This window comes from Pangasianodon hypophthalmus, chromosome 26 (assembly GCF_027358585.1).
Source record: "Pangasianodon hypophthalmus isolate fPanHyp1 chromosome 26, fPanHyp1.pri, whole genome shotgun sequence".
In the NCBI taxonomy this organism is placed as follows: Eukaryota; Metazoa; Chordata; class Actinopteri; order Siluriformes; family Pangasiidae; genus Pangasianodon; species Pangasianodon hypophthalmus.
This window is the reverse complement of record NC_069735.1, coordinates 12473938-12496993: the sequence shown is the minus strand read 5'-3', so window position 1 is coordinate 12496993 and position 23056 is coordinate 12473938. Positions and strand designations below refer to the sequence as shown.

The 23056-nt window shown below is 39.9% G+C and overlaps 1 protein-coding gene across 12 annotated transcripts in view; it reads left to right on the top strand.

Moving 5' to 3' along the window:
• The window catches only part of rims1b (regulating synaptic membrane exocytosis 1b), a 59075-nt gene continuing 36019 nt past the window's right edge, over positions 1-23056 (top strand). For 10 of the 12 annotated variants that reach the window (XM_053229937.1, XM_053229931.1, XM_053229930.1 and 7 more), the window contains exons 1-4: positions 1-382; positions 11361-11574; positions 15273-15293; positions 21961-22223. In XM_053229937.1, the coding sequence (XP_053085912.1) occupies positions 219-382; positions 11361-11574; positions 15273-15293; positions 21961-22223 (662 nt within the window). In that variant the 5' untranslated portion in view covers positions 1-218. Of the gene's footprint in view, positions 383-10247; positions 10679-11360; positions 11575-15272; positions 15294-21960; positions 22224-23056 lie in introns of those variants that run through there. The other 2 variants (XM_053229934.1, XM_053229929.1) reach the window with 2 other exon arrangements.

Here is a 23056-nt window from a genome sequence, read left to right as displayed (position 1 = left end):
GAGTGCGAGAAGAGAGCAAGATACAAGATAGGGGTGGGAAAGAGGTGGAAAAGGCACCGAACGCACGGAGACAAAAGCTCAATGGTGGGCACCCGCAAGCATGAGACACTGTGCGGGAGCGCCGAGCGTGGCCTGAGGCCAGACCGCCAGTAGGACCCGCACCGGAGGCCGGGAGGGAGAGAGGGAGGGAGAGGGGGAGAGAGGGAGGCGGAAGAAACATGGCCGCTTCGGTAGGGCCCCAGGGTGGCCCGCGGGCTTCCGTTCCGGCTTCTATGCCTGACATACCGGACTTGAGCCACCTCACAGAGGAGGAGAGGAGAATAATCCTGGCGGTGATGGCGCGCCAGAAGGAGGAAGAGGAGAAAGAGCAAGCCATGTTGAAGTAAGCCTGGATCATCTCCTTTCACACTCACACGCCCATTCATAAGTGTAATGTACGACCAGAGGGGGAAAAAAAGCTTCACGACATAACACACTCCTCCCTGCTTTACATCCTTCCTTTAAAATGGTGTAAAATTGCTCTATGTATCTTTAATAGCAATGATACAATGATTGTATAGACAGTCTGCAGCTGTGTAGTAGCCTGAGCACTGCAATGGTATCAGTGTTAGTGGACAGGTTGCACTTCATTAACAGAGGAGAGGACAGACTTGTAGAAGTGTGTTTAGTCGTTCAGTGTGTGTGTGTGTGTGTGTGTGAGACGGCTGAAGAGAGAGTTACAGGTGTGGGGAAATGGGGCGTGACGCACGGGGGCTTGAGGATGAATCATAGGCTGCGTCCTGTATCTCCAATGTACTAGTGCACTAAACAAGACGGTTAAAAAGAGTAGGCTATTCTGTATATAGTCGAAGTCCTGCTTCTACACACTAGTGAGTATGGTAGTATGCCGGTTCAGCGTTGTCTTAGCCGGTGTAATGAGTGTGTCTCCGTCGACCAGCCCTTCTTCCGTGTGGCCGACAAAAGAACTACAAACCTCGCACATATTCTCGTGCTTCGACGTGTCGGTGGGGCGAAAAAACATCCCCTTACACACATACACACAAGTAGTCGCTAATGTTTCCTCAGAGTTTCAAGACTAGCCGAAAAAAAACAATAAATAATAATAATAAAGCTATGTCTTCGTCGAAGCGAGCGCGCGCGGGGTGTGGTTGGCTATTTCAAACGTAACCGTCGCTCTCGAGACGATGCGCGCGAGGGCGTGAGCGCTCCCAGTTAGCCTTCTGCTAATCTTCACCAGCGTCTCCAAACAGTCCTAGTGTTTCTTAGGGTTTCTTATCGTGATACTTGAGATTTTCCATCTCTTTTAACGTAGTCGTGACCGTGACGTTTTCTTTCGTCCTCATGGCTTGTGGCTTCAAACGGAAGTGACGTTGTAAGGGGGGAAAATGAGGCCATGTTGTGTAATTTTTCAGCGCCAAATAATGACGACTAGGCTATGACGAATGAAATTTCTAACATCGTCCAAAAGGGGACTGAGTCATAGTTGATGCTGTATCACGACTTATTGTCCGATTGTCCTATTTACTGTTCCCTATATCTGTCTGTCAACAATATCAGGGACACATAGATGTAAAGAAGTGTGTTATACACACTAAAGCCTGTTTCACATCATGCGATTACAGCGGTATTTAAGATTATTGTAGGTAAGATGTATTATAGAGAAGATCCCAATACAATTTTGGCTGAATTATAACAGACTGTACACATGCTGTCAACAAGACTATAGTATAACGGAGTGAGAGAGCGAAAGAGTACGAAATTATCCTAGAAGAGGAAAAGGGATTCAGGACTGATGGACATGAGCTTTTTTTCTTGCTCAACAGGCAATGCGCTTATTTGCTCTCGAATTTGGTAAGAAGCTAGAGAATAATAGATAGTCAGCTTATTTATCTGCGTATAATCCACATCATTGAGAAGATGCTTAGCTAGAGAGCGTATAGCTGGTACTGACTAACAGGGAGTGTCTGAATTTCATATGACCGTTCAAGCTTGCATCGTAAAGATAATATTTACCATGTTATAACTGTCATCCTGTTACAACAGCTATTTACAGAATGCCATCAATTATATTTATTCATCTCCTTTCATTTAAAAAGAGATGGGATTTATATGAAAGCAAGGTGGACATGGTTCTCAAATGGCAGTAAACAGTAAAAGCTTTTAACATAGCACCAGGAAATAGTGAGTTGACCATCTGTGGCCAGGAGTCAGAGCATAATTGGCCCTGGTTTCTGGGTGGGGGAGGATGGCTTTCCCTCTCTTGCCAAATTATATGGAAGGGAGTGCTGTTAGTACTCTCCTCTAAGCGTGTTCAGCTACATAACAGTGTGTGGCTGGAGGAAATAAGGGTTAGCCCTCACCCTTCCAGTCTGTAATGTGACAGGGGAAAAGTAGCAGTAGCAGTGAGAATTGGCAGTGACTAAACGGGGGGATGAATGGGGTATGATAAACAATAACTCTTAGCTGAGTGCTGTAAGAAGAGGTACATATGTCCTGAATATGGTAGAACCATGGTATGGTGAAAAGATGCTGACTGAATGCTTGTTGACCAGTAATTTGTAGGATGTTCCACTATAGTCAGCAAATCTCCACAGGTTGGTGTTATTCCTCAGCCAATTATCAAGCCTTTAAAAGTTATTGACCTAGTCTGGCAATTAAAATCATTTCCTCCTTTCCAAGTCATATCCTTTATTGTGATATAAACTGTTAAAATGATCCTGGAGCATCAGTATCAACTGTGTATGAGATTATAACCTTGGCTTATTCAGTTATTTGTTTATCCATGGTTTAAAGAAGGATAGTGGTTAATGGTGAATTTATTGGTCTCTTGGGTGTAGACAATGTGAGTAGACTAGGAGTGTACATGGTTTCATTGGTTTGTTATTGAGAACAGACCATCTGGCAAAGATAACCCTATAAGGTCTATTTGTGTGCGGCCTTGAGCACAGTCTGAAAACAGCACCTGGTTAAAGAACATGTACAAAAAAATGTCCATCATTACTCTTTAGGCTAGAGCAGTTAATTTTAATCTTTGGTGTAAAATACATCATTCTGCCCATCCCCTCAGTCATTCTCCAAAATTAGGGGATAGCCTTCCCAGAAGAGTGGAGATTAATATAACAACAAAGTGAGGACTAAGTGTGGATGCATGCGATGTTCAAAAAGCACATATGTTTTTGATGGTCAGGTGTCCATATACTTTTGGCCATACAGAGTATCTTTGTTCACACTAAAGAGCAAACGGGGGCCAGAACCCAGTGGACGTGTGGACATGGTCTACATCCAAGCCTTATACTGCCTGATACTGCTGCAGTAATTAGTATATAAAAATATTACACCATTACAGGTTACCATAGTTATCATAGGTGGCCTATTTTGACATATGGTATTATGGGGTTTTGGCTGTAGGGCAGTTCTTTTGAATTGATTCAGTTAGTGTTTGCCTTTTGTTTTCCTTATAATAGAGCACATGTTGTGACCAAGAGTGCTAAGAGATCCTATTAGACCCTTTGTCATATATTTTGACATTATATGAGCTTGAGGCAACAGCAAAAGTATGAGAGCGGATCAGTCAGCTTAGGAGTTGACACACAGTATTGCATTTTGCAGTGCAGTCAAACTTTGCTAATGCAGCACACAGTGAATCAAATGATGTCACACTACCTGGCTATTCTTTTCTTTGCTAGCTGCATTATAATGGCTTGAAATACCACAGTCCAGTTCCAGGTTTAAGATTAGATTAGAGCTTCAGTGCCTAAAGTAATAACAGCCATCCAGACAGACCCCACAGGTTGAGGCCTATGGCAAGTAAAGTGATCCGGGGGCCATAAACTCTCTATATGCTCATCAACAGGAAATTATCCACACACATCATGGGAATAAGGGTGAACACACACACACATACACACACACACACAGGCTATGTATGATTGCTGTTATCCATGTGCACAAGACAGAACCCTGCCAGCAGCACAACTGACAGGAAGCAGCGTCTCTGATGCTGACATGTTCCTCGTTGCCAGGGGTAATCATGCGACACCATGGAAACACGGGACGAGGGAATGCTCAGAACACTTCAGATCTTTCTTTAGCTCCAGACGCTACAGCTGTTTTTTTTTTGTAGAAGTGTGAATTTGACAGATATAAATGTAATCCTGGTGATTCTGAGGAATAATTTGCTCTTCCTAACCCTGAGCTCTGTTTCCCCCCAGTTCTTACCATCAGTGTTATACGACTAACAGCCATCGTCTGCATTCCAGCTTTCAACCACAAACCCTGCTTGAAAACAACCGTAAAAATTGTGCTCACTCAGAAGTTCTTTGCAGTGGATGAGATATCTTACTAAGTTAGGCTAGTCAGGAAAGGAAAACATCACATTATCATTTCTTGTTGATGTTTTTTTCCTTTTGAAATGAGGAGGTTTCATAGTTTCTAGGAGAAAAATGGTGGTTCTTAAATTATGAATTGGAGCTGGAAATAGCTCACATTTGGAAGCCTATCCTGAAAAAAAAATCCCCTTCACCAGCTTCTAATGATGTTCCAAATTTCTTTCCTCTCATTTAATGGGTATGTGTGTGCAGCCATATGTGCAGTTGTGTGTGGTCTTTTTTCAGTGATGGGAACATTTACAGCTGGAGTTCTTTGGTAAACATGGCACTGATGTAACTAGTTAATTATTAGACCTGTACTTTCCCTTTACCCCACATGCATACATAACAGTTAATATTTCTGAATCAATAATAATTCAAAGGTTGATGGGGGGTAACAAAGACAAAAATCCAAGAAAAAAAAACAGGCAAAGCAATCTAAAAGAGTTAGAACAGCTATTACAGGAAAAATGTACATTATGAAGGGGCCAAGGCTCCAAAAGTGGATGGGAAGATGAGTTTGGAGGCAGTCATAATGTTATAAAGGCAAACGGTGGGCATGTAAAATACATACAGTATATGAGTTACATATACTCTACTTAAACATATATAAACAAGAAAGGGCTGTGGCTGGTAGCCAGTCAAGTACTTGATAGCATGAAAGTTTAATGGCGAGGCATTCTGCATTCGTCTGCGCGTGTGTGTGTGTGTGTGTATGTGTTACTTTGTCCAGTCAAGCAAAACCGAAAAATGTTTGTATGTCAGTAAAGAAAGCAGTATATTATGTAAGAGACCACTTTTCAGACAAAAACATAATGAAGGCTGCTGGGTTTTGCTGCAAAAATAAGAAGCAAGTGTGAAAGTCAAATTCTCCGTAAGAACTGTGGCTGGTTCTGCAAGATGCTCAGTAACACTTAACAGAATTCCTTATAAAATTGCACAAACTGTACATGAAACTATTCATTTTGTTTTTTAAACAAAGGGTTGTCACAACAAATATTGTCTTTATTTCATTTATTACAGTTTACTGCTCTTTATAGTATTTTTTTAAAATGTAGAAACATTTAATTTAATTATTTTTGAAGGCATCTTTGCTCTACAGCATTTCTTTTGCACAGTACTGTATATGTTGCTCATTGCAGCCGAAATTTCCGTCACATGCAGGAAACTACTTTAAATATGTGTGTATATGTGTGATGAGTTGTTTATCTACAAGTCTGTTTGGTCAGACTGTTTAACCACTGTAGCCTCAGATTCCTGTTCTTAGCTAACAGGAATGGAACCTGATGTGGACTTTTAATGTTGTAGTCCATCCACCTCAAGGTTTGTTGTGTTGTTCTCACCAAGCGCTCTCTCACCAACAACCATGCCACAGTCACTGAAATCACATTTTCCTCACATTGTAATGTTTGATGTGAACATTAACAGAAGCTCTTAACCTGTATCTGCATGATTTTATGCATTGCACTGCTGCTACATGATTGGCTGGATAATTGCATGAATGAGCTGGTATACAGCTGTTCCTATTTAAGTGGCAATAAGTGTACATATAGCATGAGAAGCACAGATATTGAGGTTAAAAAAGATGAGAAGACTGTAGAGAAGACTGTAGACCTGAGAGGAAAGAAAGAAAGAAGATTCAGGAAAGTGTTTTGGCAATGCTAACCCTGTTTCAATTTGAAGGCAGCAAACTTGCTCTAAATGATGAGAGAGAGTGAGGAAGTGTGAGCAAGAAAACAGAGCGTGGGTAGACCTAAAGTCCATTATAAAAAGCACTTTATTCTGTAAATACTTGAACAGCAAGCAAGCGCTACAATTTCTGAGCTTTAGTTCAAGAATACAGCTAACTTGCACTTGTTGTATTTGACATGGTTAATGAGATTTGCACATGAATTAATATTTTAACTACAGCAGTATTTATAAATCAATGCCAGATATCTTCTCTCTCTGTCTCTCTTCCTCCTCCTTCGTGCCTCAACCCCAATATCCATATAACTGGAAAGGCAACACACCTATTTCCTAGAAATCGCAAGAAATAATTTGCAAAAAAAAAACTTTCCAGTCGCATTAAGATCAGATTGCTCAATCTTTCCATCCAGTTAAGTAGTTTAGCATTTCAGCAGCCAGTATAAGAGATGTGGAAGTGGAAAACATGGACACTCTTTCCATAGATCAGATCTTGCATTTACTGTTAGGTTTGAAGTATCGTTTGAAGTACTGTATCGTTTGAAGTAGTCCTGCTTTAACATTTTTTTTTCCAAAAGAAAGAAAGCCTTTCTCTACTTTAAAGGTCTAATATTAGGAATCGAAACAAATTACATTTGTCTGCTTGTGTAAGGGAGAGACAGAGGAAGAGAGATCATCAAGGGACTTCCGGCTGCACTCATCTTCTCCCGAGGTCGTTTATCTTTCTGGTCACTTCCCTATTCTGTATATGTATATCACTCCGTCTATTTATTTTCTCCTCTTCCTCTCTCTATAGAATGCTCATTTCCCCCCGTTCACAGGCACTCCTCTTACCGGGATAAGAATAGACACTGTATTATGAAACTGCACTTGCTGATCGATATGGTTTTCTGCCAACATTGGTTCTTCGTTTTCCACCTTTGAAGTAGAAAGCACACATCTTTGGTTATATTTTGCATTGTTTTAATACATCAGAATTCATGTTGAGTGTTTTATTCAGGGATCTAGTAGTAGCTTTTTTGGGCAGTTCACCAAAACATGATGAACATAGCAAGTGCGTTTGCTTAAACATTAATGAAATTTAAACAAAGGATAGCTTTTGTGATTCTCTAACTAGCCTTATGTGTCAAGTTAAATATTTTGATTGATGTGGCCTAGGGCTATAGCTGGAGCATATGGAAGAGCTGCCATTTGAGTTTAATGGGAAAGCAAACAGGGTTTGAGACACAAAGTCTATTTTATAATGCAACTGTCAACAACACAATATGAAAAGCCTCTGCTGTTTATCTGAGAGTGGTGCCCACAGGCAAGCACCTGATGACTGGGGAACCCTTGAAATGGCAACATGGAGCCATCTTGTGGGCTCACCACCTGCAAGATGAACTGTTGGGCATTGCACCAGTGATAGACATCCAATGATGGACAGTCTTAGATAGACTGGACCTTTGCCAATGGAAACTGGCTTTGGGAATGTGGAATATCATATCTCTTCTAGTGCGGTAAGTGCTTCAGGTAGTGTGTGAGATAGAAAGGTATAGTCTTGCATCCATAAACACTATGGGCTTCAGAGTTCCCACAAAAGATAGGCCTTAGGCATCTGGGGATACTTATCAGTCCCAGACTGAGGTCCTGACATTCGGGGTTTTTCCCTGTGGAGAAGTGTGTTGCCTCTATGAGATTTCGAGACTCATGAAGGAAAACTCTGACTGTTGTTTGTGTGTATGCACGAAATAGCTGTTTGTTGTATCCAGCCTTCAGCAGAAGGAAAATGAATGAATGAATGAATGAATGAAAGACTTCTGTTTTAAAAAATGCCTGTGTAATAAGTATACCCGATACCAAACAAAGTGTCAATACAAAAACTAATTAAAAAAGATTTCTTTTACTTGACAGTGTATCTTGAGGAGGCACAATATGCTAAATGTTAATACCGCAGGACACTTCCCCCCCAGTTTCTAGCTAGGGCACTGGTAAAGTATTGGATTCATTTGGCCTGAAATTAGCCTGAAAGCATCCTGCATCTTACAAGCTTTCCCTTTTGTTGAAAAGTGAAACTTGAAGGAATTTACTAAGAAAGATCAAAATTTTTTGGCTTCATATGAATGAATTTCTAAGGAAAGCTACAAGTTGGCTTGTGTAAAGTCTTATAATTTTGCAACTGGAAGACCATGTGAGTTTCACAGATTTAGTCTGTCTTTTTGCATACTTGGGCAGTGGTTTCTTTTGACTTTTTAGTAATAAGTTCTGTTGGGCTACAGAAATAGCAGCTAATGACAACAACTTAATGCAACATGGGTATATGCACAAATAGTTCCATTTGGATTTACTGCTATAATTAATCCATAAACCAGGCATTTTGTGTTATTGCTGGAAAAAAGTTGGTAAAATTATCTTGGCATATGGTATATACCTATAATGTGTTTATGTGTTTGTTTTTCCTACCATATCTCTGTAACACTAAGAGTGAGAGAAAGAATGCGAGAAATACAGCAATAGGAAAAACTGAAAGTGAGAGAGAAACCCTTCCAAGGCATCGGCCAAGAACCAGCTGGCAGGATGGAAATAGTCCCTCCTCTTCCCTCACACCGTACGCTTCTTCTCTCTCCTCTCCCCCTTCTCTAATCTTTTCACCAACCGTCTATCCATCCTCCCAATCGATCTTTTGCTCCAGTGTATTCATGGGGTGATAATTATCAGCCATGCTAAGAGAGAGGGACAGAGAGAGAGAGAGAGAGAGAGAGAGAGAGGGGAAGGGAGGAAACCCTGTTAGACATAGAGGATGAAAGAGGCAAGGAGAGAGGACTGGAGAGTACAGGAAGGAAAGAAAAAGGACGAAAGGGGCTTCCCTTATTTGGGTCTATGTTCTAAAGCCTTTTCCAGGATGACTCTGCCCCCAGTCACAGAGCATGAGGGCACACAGAATGACTTGATGATGATAATGAAAATGATGCTATATGCAATGACTTTCACCAAATCTCAACACAATTGGTCAACTTCGAGATAGTTTGGAGTGACCTGTTAGAGAGCATTCTTCACTACCATCATCAAAACACCAAATGAGGTAATCTTTTGGAAGAACGGTGTTCATTCAGTAGAGCTCCAAAGACTTGTAGAATCAAGGCACACTAAAGCTGTTCTGGTAGCTTGTGGTGGCCCAAATCCTTACTAAGTCACTTCATGTTGGTTTTTAAGTCTGTATGTCCAGGACATGGATAAGTATAACCAACTTCTACCTCTAACCAGCCATTTGCTAGAATATGTACAATAAAGATATGTATGTATGTTCATATTCAATTTTGCATATTTGAAATATGTTCATATTTTCATATAAATCAAATAATATTTAAGGGGGGGGGGTTTCCTTAATGCTACTAGGCACTACAGATGGCTTTGTTGTTCCAGATAAGCCTATATTGACTATGACTCATGAGATCTGTCTCTTGTCTGCATAAAACATATTTATACATTTTTAGACAATGGTCTAAGTATTTTCCCTATCATCAGGAGATCGCATGTTCAGATCCCAGCAGTTCAAAGAATATCATAACTGACCCGGCTCTGGACTAGCTAATTGTGGGTGTGTGTAACGTGCTACACGAGCAGCAGATTGAAAAGATTTAAAGCTGGCTTCATGTCATGTCTTGCCCTCCCAGGTTGGTAGCTATTGTGTGAAAAGGCAGAACTATTGAGTGAGAATTGCCAAAGATTACAATGGAAGAAAATGGGGTGGGGAATTATTAAGGCAGAAAAACTATTTAGTATGGCAGATGGATGTCTGATACAAAAATCCACGATATCACCAGCAGCAGTTCGATGGTTTTAGGCAGCTGTCATTCTCTCTCTTTCTCTCTCTCTCTCTCTCTCTCTCTCTTTATCTTGTGTGTCTGCTACCCTCGACTGCTGAAATGGAGCGCAGCCTCATTGTGGTGTTTCCATGACTACTGTTGCCTGGGTCTCTTGCTACCATGACAGTACCCATGGCGAGACAGCTGACCCTAGAACCCTAGGATTCCTTATGCTCTCCACTTCTAGATAACGCACACAGGTCAAAGCTCACAGCCTATTATGTTAACTGACCTGGAGTCAGTTCTGTTGTCATAATATAACTGACTAACATAACATAACTTTGTCACTTACATCAAACCCAAACTATACACATGTATACAGGGTTATGAAATATTAGTGCTCCAGGACCACAGTGCAAAAATACAGTAGAATGTGGTGTGAAAGATCCAAAGGTCCAAAACATTCATCTCAATGTACAAGATCTCCATGCTTAGGGGCTGAGACAGGTCATTCAGATTTCATATTCATAGGTCCGTTAGCCATCGTCACTGCCCACCCCTCCCACTCCTCTGCCATTCTACGTCATGGTTAAATCCCCTCTGCGTAACACCATCTTTCAGGCCAAGACATGACAAAGTCACTTTAAGGCTCCAGCTACCTGGGGCTGCAGTCTGCTTCCTCTTTAGGTAGGAAGGCAGTGTGCTGCAAACACTAGTTATAGGGCATGGAAGAGTGTAGAAACCGCTCTCGGTGGAATGTGGATTTATATTTGTTTGCTTCAGCTTTCCGGGGAATTGTAGTGAGTCTCCAGAGGGTATGGCAGTGCACTACAAAAGGAGGTAAACTTTCATATTTGCCTTCATGCTGATGATTATTTATAGCTTGTGCATTAAGGATTTGATATACTAGCAAACGATTATGTGAGGATATGTTTAAAGGAAGTCTGTAGAGCAAAATATGGTCAGTGCTTTTCAACTCTCTATTAATCTCACCTTATTAGGGGGAATTGTTTGCTAACATAATGGTAGCAACTTTAACTACAATATTTGTATTTTTAAAAATGTTGGTACAAAAGGTAGCTTTTGACTGTCCTTACAAGTATTGGTCTTTTAGATGCACTAGCTGCTTTTTCATGGTCGAGAACCACAATGCTAGTACATCGTTCCTCTGAGAAATGCTTTCTATAACATGGCCATGTCTTATTTTAAAGTGAGTAATGTTGTTCCTTGCTGATTCATTTTGAAGCGAAAAGCAAAATGACAGTCAAACCTTGCATTTTGTCTGGAGTATGTGTGTGTGTGTGTAATTGCTTACAGTCTAAAATAAAATCCGTTTGACTCAATGACACTGATCTAAAGGGTTGGGTTCAGATACACAGTAATGACTGCAGCTTTATGAGGACATACACAGCTAGCAAAGAAATTATCATCAGTGCTTTATTAGTATTCAGCTCCTGGATGGTCGACTGGACTTGAAGGAAGTTGTAAAATGTCTTTTGCTTTTTCTGTGTCTCACAACCAGGACGCTTCATCAGCAATTCGAGAGTTACAAGGAGCAGGTAAGGCGGATCGGGGCAGAGAACAAACGGCAACAAGCCACCCACAAGGACGATGCCCCGACCTGCGGGATCTGCCGCAAGACCAAGTTTGCTGACGGCTGCGGGCACCTCTGCTCCTACTGCCAGACCAAGTTTTGTGCCCGCTGTGGTGGAAGAGTGTCTCTACGCTCCAACAATGTGAGGAACAGCCAATAAGCCTTCTTTTCTCTCTGCAAAACCACTCTCTGGTGCTATCACTGATTCATTCTATCCACCCTTTCCTTCCTTCGTTCATTTTGATCATCTTGTGCTGTCTTGTCTCATTGCTTGCCCTAATGCCTGGCTTCAGTGTTTGCCAATATGCTATATATGTCCAAATTCACTGTTAGATAGTTGCACGCACACATACTAGAAATAGATTAGGGCCAGATTCCAGGTCAGGCACCATCCAGAATACCACAGAGATATGACCAGTCCAACATGCGCCAAGAAACAGATATTGGCTGACCCTTTTGCATCACAGTTCATTCAGTATTGCATTTGCCGTTACATCAGTAAAGTGTTGATTGGGGTGGGCTCCAGCATCACGGCATGGGGTGGCATATTTTCAGCTCCTGCCGCAACCTGCTGTGTCTAAAACAAGCAACGTTCCCCTCACTTTACTTACCTGAGAATGGACTCGTCTCTGGTCATGCTGAGTTCCAATCTGCCCTGGTTCCGGCCTGCTCAGCGAGGTGATGCCCCCTGTGGTCACACGATGAATAGCATAATGTTTTCAATGACTGTAGTGGAATGGAGTGTAATAACTGTGACCAAGCTGCTCGAATGCATTTTTATGCATACTATACACAGATAATGGTGAAGTCTAGTTCATTTTTGAAAGGGATTATATGAAAAAATGTATGAATGTGTTTGAATGCACACTAGTAAGTGTGTGTATATGTAGCTTAAAATGTAGCATTTTCCATACACACCGTTAATAAAAGGTTTTATACTTATAGCCCATAGCCCAGTTTTACACCATGCTAGTCTTTCTCACTAGCGATCTATATCTCTCCATCTGAGAGAATATGATACTCATCTTGATACATGATCAGTGATCTGATACGTGAAAGATATATTTAAAGTACCCAGTGATTGTATGATACTATTCAGAGCTTTATTGATGTGAAGCGATGATACAATGCGATGCAATAGAATGTGATCCAGTATTATGCAAACATTCATTCATTCATACATTGATCTTCAGTTACCACTTTATCCTGCTCAGGGGTTGTGTTGGATCCAGGGCCCTTCCCAGGAAATTATTCAGTCACAATCACCTCCCAACTTTTGCCCAGCACACACTCTTCTTAAATGTTGCAGCTATATCATAAATATTGAGTAAACATTTTGAATCTCTTCTGTCAGTTTAAGGGTAGTGTAAATGAATCTATTACTAGATCAACATCAGTGAAGTAACTGGATTACTAGACAGTGTTTCTAGACACAATGCAATCGCAGTGAAGTCTTATGCTTTAGGAAGTATAAAGTGTAGACAATTTAAATTGTATAAGTTTATGCCAGTCCTTCCTCTGCATCTTCTAAACATAGTAATGATCTTAATCTAACCTTTTACAAGTTGTTAGTTACTAGAACTGAAGTTGTTTTGAAGACCATCAGGTTTTTTAATATTAAATCATAAATAGTTTGATATGCCAGTTCCACAAAAAAAAGATAATAATAATAATAATAATAATAATAATAATAACTAGACAAGAGAAAAAGGCTCTGAAGCACCCCAAACCTGCACACCCTACCTGCTTTCCTCGGGTGTTGCATGCCCTGCATTTGCATATTGAAATCTAATAGGTTGTTACATTTTATGACAAAATACCACTTTCCCATCACATGTCCAGTACTAAGTTGGCTTTTTTCAATGAGGCTTCCAGTGACTCCTTTATCCTTTATTATAAATAGGTTTGACAAATCCACTACTGTGATACGTTCACACTTAGACAAGTCTTCTCACTTAGTTTTCCCAAAATATTTTTTCTTTCTTTCTTTCTTTCTTTCTTTTAGTACAGAAACAACATAAAACATTATTACATAACACATAATAAACTAAACACACTAAAATCACATAACACAGCCCATTATACAATCCCAGCACCTTAGGACTATTTATGAGAACATTTTCTATAACTAAACATCACAAAAACACATTTTCTAAAGTCTGTGGTAACTTTCGTACTTTTTATTCATGTACACTATTTCTCACATGGGTAACACTTTATTTGAAGGGTACCTACCTAGTGCCTATACCACATTCATAAGCATTGCATAAATATTTTATAAAGCAATGCTGAACTTTTCCTTTATGTTATTAGTTTGTTTTGACTGACATCACATTCATGACACTTTGAGAAAGTTGTAGAAGGTCCACATATTGCTTCATAAGAGTGCTATAAATGTGCATTTGAAGAACTATTTGGTTTGAGGGAATTAAAATAATTGATTTCTCTGGCACTCTGTATGGGCTTCATACTTAAGACGCTGTATTGGATGCTGCCCACCTCACAGAAGGGAAGATGGCAGGTGGAGACATTTTTTTTTTTGCCAAAACTTTATTACAGTATCTACGTCTTATAGGAGCATGGAATTGAATGCTCAGTCCATTTGTATTAAAATGGCGCCCCATTCTAATACAGCTTCTTACCTTATGGCCTGATGAAGCCCATATGCCAGCCAAATGAATAATGTTAATGCCCTCAAACTAAAGTATTAATCAAATTTACATTTATAACACTCTTCTGAAGCACTGAAGCAAATGATATTAGAGGTTTTATGCAACAGCAGAAGGTATGTACCTTCTGCTGTTGCATAAAACCTCTAATATCATTTGCGTATTGACATAAACCTTTAATAAATTCTCCAGGGCTGCTTTAAAAATATTTCTGCAGTGCTCATGAATGTGTTATAAAGGCACTAGTAGGTACCCTTCAAATAAAGCGTTAACCTCACATGCAATTCTGTGTTTGTCCTATAGGAGGCATTACAACTACATTAATCACATCACATAAAAATTTGCCATCACGCAGATATTTCCTAACTCACAGCATAGGAGGATACATGGAGCATTAGCAATGTACTTAAATAAATAGTTAATACACAAGGATTTAGCCAAGTCATGTTGCTTCATATCATTGCTTTTCATCGTCCTTTTCCATGTATAACACATACATGTGTGGAATCAGCTATACGTCTCATCCGTACTCTCGCTGTGTGGATTTTTTAGTGTCAACTACACTCCACTGTATGGCACAACAGCTCGATTTAGAACACAGCCCACTGTTGCTCTCACTGAACCTGTCTTTTTAAATACACAGAAGTAGACATTTTCCCTTCACTAACACTTCCTCCCTTCTCTTCCTCCCCACCTTTCCCTCTGTCTCTCCCTCTCTCACACATGCACCATCTCCATTTCTCACCATTTTATTTTCGATTTCCGATTTCACACTTTGCTCTCTTTCCCACCCGCCCTCCCCTCTCCCGTTTTCTCCTCACCTCTTCCTGTTTTTGCCTGTCTTTCACTCCTCTCTGCTTCCTGGACTGCATGCCTCAAGGAGGATAAAGTGGTTAGCATTATTTTTCTGTTTCTATCTTTTTGTGTGATGATGGGATTGTTGTATCCAACGTTTGCTCTCAATGTGAGTGTGCGTGTGGGTGTGCGCGTGCGTGTGTGTATGTGTGTGTGTAAAGTCAGAAGCTCACCATCTATCAAATCCCACATGGATTTCAATATGAAATGATTTATTTGTTTTACAGTTAGTACCAGCCTCTATTACTCAGTATAGTTTTGTCTATATCTCTAAATGTGACTAATTTTCCTCCCATTGTCTCTTGCTCCTGCAAAGTGTCTCATAGGAAAGGACAGGGTAAGGAATTCTGGGTATTCTAGTCTCTGCATGGGGCGCAGTATCCCTTCCTTAGCTGACCGAGTGCCCCTTCCCCTCCTTGTGGCCGTTGCCATGGAGATGTGCCGCCGTTGCTATAGGGACAGCCAACAGGGAGAGGTTGATGGGCACGGGGTGGCATTCCAATTGGTCAGATTTTATACTGACATTATCAGTTGGTTGCACTTTAGTTGAAAGGACGTTGGAGTGGAACTGCTAGACGTTTATAACACTTATACAAGGCGGTATAAGAAAAAAATATAAATTATAACACTTGATATATTATGGAGTTCCATTCAAAAAAAGTGCCACTAACTTACAAGAGAATGTGCATGTTTGCTGCACTTTGCCTGTGCCCTGGGACTGCAACGGGCATGCCATGGGGTCAAGGGGTCAGGGGGTCATGGGTCAGAGTATATAGCACAATCCTATGGGATCTGGGGTAGACAGCTTTCCTATTTTCCCTCTGAGCAAATTTACCCTGCAATCCAATGGGCACTTGCGACTCCCTGTGCACTTGTGACGTTCTCAGTGTTTTTTTTTCTTTGTGTATATATCAAGTTTATGTGTGTCTGTTTTTCTTTTTTGTAAGTTTGATGTGTGTGTGTGTGTGCGCGCCACTCTTTTTGATTAAAAACAAATTGTTCTGTCAGCTAGCATTAAAGGTCGCATACGAACTTTAGCACTAATTAATCACTTGGTAATTTTAGCTACACACTTAACATGATGTCTGCTTCCAAGTAGGAGTTTGAACCAAGCAACGGGAGTTCCTAATTAGCGCTCTTGCTGTCATCGAGTTAGCCATCTAGAGATGAGTCAGTGCTGTTAGCCTCTAGTGTTTAGCCTGAACTTAAACCACACATGCCACATTTATTCACAGCATCAGTGGTCAGTTATCTCACAGATGATATCAGGGACAACACTCTGGTGGCTCATTATTGCAGAAATGCATAGCTCAGTCTCCTTTGCTAGAGATTGCTAGAGACAGCTGATTAGTTTGGGTGTACTTTGGGCTAGACTTAACACTGATACTAAACACAATCTGAAATCTAATCAATTTCTGTAAATATAGGCTATGGCAAACAAAGGGAAAGCGTATGTGCAGACAGTGTATCTACAATATACATAATTTCTGTCGTAAGATGTATTGCAAAGATTGGGAGAGGGAAAGGGAGATTATGGATCAAAAGAGGAATGGAGAGAGAACAGGGTGTATTTAAGATAGATAAAATGACTCTGAGGAATCGAGAGAGAGAGACAGAGAGACAGAGAGAGAGAGACAGAGAAATACCAGGAAGAGAAGAAGACTACATCAGTTGGTGATGAAAAGGTGTATTGCGGATACTGCATAGAAATGCGTGCACACCACAGTGAACTTGATTCCCATACAAAGACTAAGAAAAAGAACAAAATGTGTCTGTCTTTTTAATTCCCAAACTTTTGGGCTGATTTTAAGTCCTTTGGTGAATTCTTTTTGAGAAGGAGTTGGGATGCAAAGTGTCTAGACACGTGGTAACCCTGACTATCTAGGGTAAAGCATTTCCTGAAGATCAGTGAATAAACACAATCCAGTACACTCTCATGTTATTCAACGTGGCCTTTCATTGTTCCACAAGCATGTCTGAACACTCACTCCCACCAGCATGAGAGTAAAAACCACCCTCTCCTGTAACTTTTTTTTTTGTTCCAGTCCCGATACACACCTCTTCACTCCATTTTTAACCTTATTGATAAATACAGAATATCTACATGTCCTAGATATTTCAAATTGCATTACAAACTGCTAGCCACCTAGTGAACTAGCTTGCTTTTGTTAGCCATTATAGCCATTCTATATATATATATTCTACCACTAAAGGTCTTACAATGAGACAGACATGAGAGAAAGCTTTACTAAACCTGTTCTTATGGGGTTTTATTCAAATTTCTAAAATTGGTAGAATATAGGAAAAGCAATTCTGGTTACTTAAGGCTTTCCTTAAGGTTTTGTGGTATAACCCCAAATGATTACTATATAAAGTAATCCCATTACAAAGATTTAAAGTTTACTTTACAAATATCTGTATAGCATTAATTACAAAGAGTGTCCTGCGTACACATTTACTGGTGGAATTTAAAACGGCTCCAAAACTTAAAATGATATATTAAGTAGGCAGGTTTTCTATTATTTTCTCACTACAGAGAAATGTGAAAATTAATGCCTGTGGTAATGACACATACTATATATGTGGGAGAGAGATTAGGTTGAAAAAAGGCAGTCCAGGGGTCGTCATTTGGCAAAGAAACACCAGCAAACTATTTCAGTGGGCCAGAAGTGATTGGAAAAAATACTATAACAGAGACAATAAATGGAAAAATGGCCATAGTTCAGTGGCTCTACACATGAACCATCATGGTTTCTGTAGCAGATCCTATCTTGCAGCTTTATCCAATCACGCACATTTGAGTAAATTATTTAGACAGGATCAAACTCCCTACGGCGCTAGAGACATACAGTCCGAAAGGGCTGTATGTTACAAACCTTGGTAGATTTCTTTTTTTATTTCACTGATGACGTTTAAAGACGAATAGCTGTGAACTAATCATTAACGGACAAGCATTAAAAGGTAACTGTTGACACCATTCAGTCATGTTAGTTGCTTATCTGGACCTTTGTAAGCAAGAAATTTTTTTGTAACTAGACCTTGACCATTTTTAATTGCATACCCCTGAGCTAGACTATTGCTTCAAATCTCAGGCTGCTATTATGGTACTTCTGCTGTTTTAGTTGCGGCGCTGGCGAAAATGTGCAGACTCTCTGAATCGCCGTGTCTCAGGAGTATGATTCAGTAATTGTGTGTCAGCAGATCTGTCAAACTCCAAGAGGGAGGCAGTCGTTTTTATCTTGCTTATTTCCTCACTGGGTCTCTGAACCAAGCCTTGGACTTTTTCCACGGAGCCTTCATTTAGACACCGCGCTCCTCTACAAATCTAATATGGTGCCTTCTCTTTCTCTGGGCTTCCGTTTTATTCCACTCGAACCTGCTGACTTGTTTTCTGTTTCTTGATTCTTCAGTTTCCAACCTCTCCGTGCTCCATCAACCCTCTTCTCTTCCTGGTCTCTCACTCTCACTCTGTCTCTCTCTGGATTTCTCAGTCATTTTGTCTATCTTACACACATCCTCTTCTCTCTCCATCCCTGTTTTGGTTACCATGGAGAGCTGTATTCAGCTGAGCAGGAGGTGGCTGACACACTAACACACAGGGAACCGAAGCGACTATATTCACACACACATATACACACGCAAATAAACACCTCTTAATGCTTTGTTGCATGTCATGTAGGGTGATATGGCCTAAAAATCTATTTATATATATTTTAAGCAATAAAACATGACAGGTCCTGGTGAAAATAATCATCAACGGAGTGGTGTGATGTGGCCTGAAGTAAAATTTCGGTTTTGACCCCACAGTTATAAAATTATAAATAAAACATACTCATTTAAAAAAAATGAGAGTGTACAGCTTTACATTTATCACCCAACATATTTATCTGGTAGTAATCAAAAATGCAATATATGTGTTAAATGGAACTTTATTTAACTTGTCTTCTTGTATGTAAAAGTAAAATCATGATCATAATTAAAATGTTTGATGTAAAATTGAAACTAATATATGTCTGGGTGTACAAAAATTTCCAAAAATATCTTCTGCGATGTTTTTTTTTTCTTAAAAGATTAGTCATTATTAGTTTATCTGCCACACCTGATGCAGCCCATCAAGGGCCACAAGGCTTAAACATTTAAAGAAATCAAAGAGAAAAGCTCCCATACTGACTTCCTTTATCTGCTTGTTTAATTCTTGCTCATTTCCTGACCAGTGATTTGTTATTAAGACCATTAAAAGCTTATTATTTTGCCATTTTGGGCTTGGCCCATTTTTTTGCACAGGAGTGTATGTAGCACACAGTAGTGGACTGTATAAGACATAAATTAATGGCTTCTGCATTTAATGGCTTTGTGCACAGTACATCTTTGAGGAAAAAAAAAAAACAAACAAAAAAAAAAAACCCAGAATCCTCTCACATGCGACTCAAATTCAATCTTATTCAAGGATTAGAGTCTGGATTATTTTACACGTCCTCAACAACACTCAGCTGTTGGATAGTAGCGTGACCAACTACCATATAGAACCTTATTCTCTTACACACTTTATTCTCTTACATCTCTTATTGCAGCTTTTTTCCATTGTGGTGGTACCAAGTTTTCTATGTTCTCTGCTCTTAAATGTGCATGACTTTTTTCTAGTTTATTCAAATTCTTCATATTTGCAAATAATAGAATTAAACATTTACTGCAGACTCCTACTCTCACAGTATCATGCATGATCTCGGTGCATACTTATATGGTGTTTATAGGAAGGCAGTGAGAATAAGGGCTAGCTGTATTGCTAGGCAGCAGGATTAGCGCAGATTGCTAATCCCTCCTGTGAGGGTATCTCTGGTCGGCCGACAGCTGTGGGCCACTGGACATCAGATTTACCTCAGATTACTCTGGAACAAGGCCAACTGGATCCAATAAGGGCACAATGTTCTATATCTTTCTTTCTCTCTCTCTCTCTCTCTCTCTCGCTCTCTCTCTCTCTCTCTCTCACTTTTCCTCCCACCCCCATGCTGTCCTAGAAGAGGCTCCATCTCTTTAGAGCGACATTGAAACACGAACAATCTGCCAAAAACAGATATTTATTTGCTGTTTTTTTGTTCATGAATTCAACCTTCTGACCATGTTGAACACACGGCAACCAGCATGTAAGTACTCTTCTCTGCAGAACTGCTCATCGACAGGATGAAGTATTTAGATGGAACATATGCTAACACCAGGCTTAAAGAATGATTTGAGATTGTTCCATATTTTGACAGTAGCAGCTGTGTTCTGCTTAAAGTTTCATTTCTTCCTGATAGTTTTTCATGAGCTGATTCAGATTCCTGTTCTCAAATTTGCCTTGAAGCACAGCCTGATTTTTGCATCAGATATTAGTGCCAACTTTCCAATCTGTCCGCATTTGATTGGCATTATAAAGATATATCGATAGCATTTTTTTTCCTGAGAAGTACATTTTTTTGGTAATTGTCGAATCTGATACTGAAATTAGTAACCTACTTAGTATTAATCAAACAGGGGGCACTATGGAACATTTTATTTAGCTGTTTTTATGTTGAGTGCTGCTGTGTGCTGCTAGTAAAGATCTCCTCATACTGAGTATTATGTTTAAGACATTGTTGTTTAAACACTGCCTTCAATAGAATATGAAGGCGACTGTGCGCGTCTCAGTACTCAGTGCTCGCTGAACTGAAGTGCTCTCCCATTCGACAGTTTCTCTGCACGCTCACGAACAGCTTGTGCTCATTTTTAATGACGATGCTCACTAATACCCTTCTGCCTCCTCAGATCAGCTACCCTTGTGTTTTCTATGTCTAAAATACTGCTTAAATGCCTCGAAGATGTTTTATCAGATTACTTGTATAGTAGGAAGATGCTGTAGTTCCTTCTCTTGAAATTTTCACCAAGCACAGTTTGCAGTCTGCTTTGCTTTAATCATTAATGGTCGTTTTGTGTCGTCTGTTCGGTAGCTCAACAATTTAAACTAGGCTTCCATCACATAGTATCTTGTGATATCGGATGTGGTATTATGAGCATCTTTTTTAAACAAGTAATCGAGTATGGTATTGAACCGATACCTGATACCAATATCAGTATCAGTGCCTAAATGTAATGATATGGGCTTGTCTGGAAATGGATATTTTCACTGGTTTGCAGAGTCATACTAGCTGTTTGACTGCCAAAGTGACAGTCCATGGGTTAAAATCCAGTTTTACTTGGAAAGGCACAATATTGACAAGGAACAAGAATATATGCTCATTACTGCACCATTAAAGCCTGTAAAATGTAATGTGGAGCAACAGTAATCTGGACTGGATTTACAGACACGATCAATAGATTAGACCTCTACTAAGTAGTCTGTACTAAGCAGTCTAAAGTGAGATTGATATGTTGGAAATTCACACTTTCAAAGCCACAAACGTTAAAAAAGCAGGAGCTGTTTGATTTTGCATTAACTGTAATAGCATCTAATCAAGCTCGGCTGGTCTCCACATTGCAGATAGAGAAAGACTCAGACAAAGACAGGAAGAAGAGAAATCGTTGAGGTCTAGGTATTTTAGGAAGTCTGAGTCATCCATCTTGTAAATGAACCATCAGAGAGCTCTTATTAATGTTGAAAATGAGAGGCGAGAGAGAAAAAAGGAAAATTAAATGAAAAATATTTGAAAGAAAAAGATGACCAGGTTGATAGTTTTGCTAAAAACTGCATATAACTGATGACCACTATAGTGTGTGAGTGACAGTGTGTGCAAATGTGTTTATAACTGTGTATACATCTGCCAGGTGTCTGACAGTGTTTGTCTTATATATCTGTTTTTCTTTACGTTTTCCTACAAATCTATTCACTTAACTCACCTACCTTAATGCTATTGCTAAACAAATGTAAACACATAAGTGTAACTTACCAGAATTACATTAGAATAGAATAATAGTTATCCAGATGGAGCATTACCTTTATACCTTGCAAATAAAGATCTCTTCAACGTCAGCTACTCCATGTCTCTCGGCAGGTGATGTGGGTATGCAACCTGTGTAGGAAGCAGCAGGAGATCCTTACTAAATCTGGAGAATGGTTCTCATCAGGGCCGAGAGGCAGGCCTCTGAGCGTGGCCGGCCCTGAGGCTGACCGGGACGGGAAGCTGCGTTCCAGGTCACAGGCTACAGCCGGAGCTAACCCCGCTAGTGCTAACGACGCCCAGCCAGCCACTGACCGGCCCAAGGGAGCAGACATCATGCCAGCCTCGCGAGCTCGCAGCGAACCTCCACGAGAGAAGTATACTTGCTAGTGCACTTCTGTAACGTTAATACATAATGAACTGTGACACCAGCCATGAATATTTGTTGCTGCACATTAGAGCGTCTAAGCATAGTCTAGTCATATGAATGTACATGTGTCATATTTCTACATCAAATGTGCAACAAAATCTGCTTTTTATACATTTGGAATGTAGGCTACATCTTTTGTTTGTAATCATTAAAAAAATTAAAGTAACAAAATAATATTATTGCCCTTGCTTTGACTAAGCTGTGTCATATCAGACAGATTTTTCCATTTTATGGCTTTAACACAATGCTACTATTTATGTCAGTATGTGTTTATTGCTACAGATATTTGTATCTTTTATTAACTAGAACTGGGCGTGGCCTAAACTGGAAGTTGTTTTATTATTATTTTAACAGAGATGTGCATGGGATTGTTTTGCTTAATCCTGCTTGCACAGTTATTATTTTTGTTTGTACCTCCCCACAACATTCTCTAACAAATTTATTGGTTCTATTCCTCCATCACAAACTAGTAGTCTAATTTACACCACCACAACCCTGAATAGGCAGTTACTAGGGATGAATGAACGAAGGATGTAAATTCATCATTCACGTTCACATTAAAGAATGTAGTATCTGTATTTGTATCTTTTCAAAACACAGTATCTGTTCATTTCGATTAATGTATTCATAGTTGCTTATATGGATGCAAATCATCTGTTCCACAAGGATTCCTTGAATAGTTAAGAGGTCTTCACTTTCAAAGGGGTTCTACTTGTAACCATCTCTGTTGTCAGCTTCTACATAGAACCTGTAAAGGCTCTGTCAAAGGGACAAACCAAA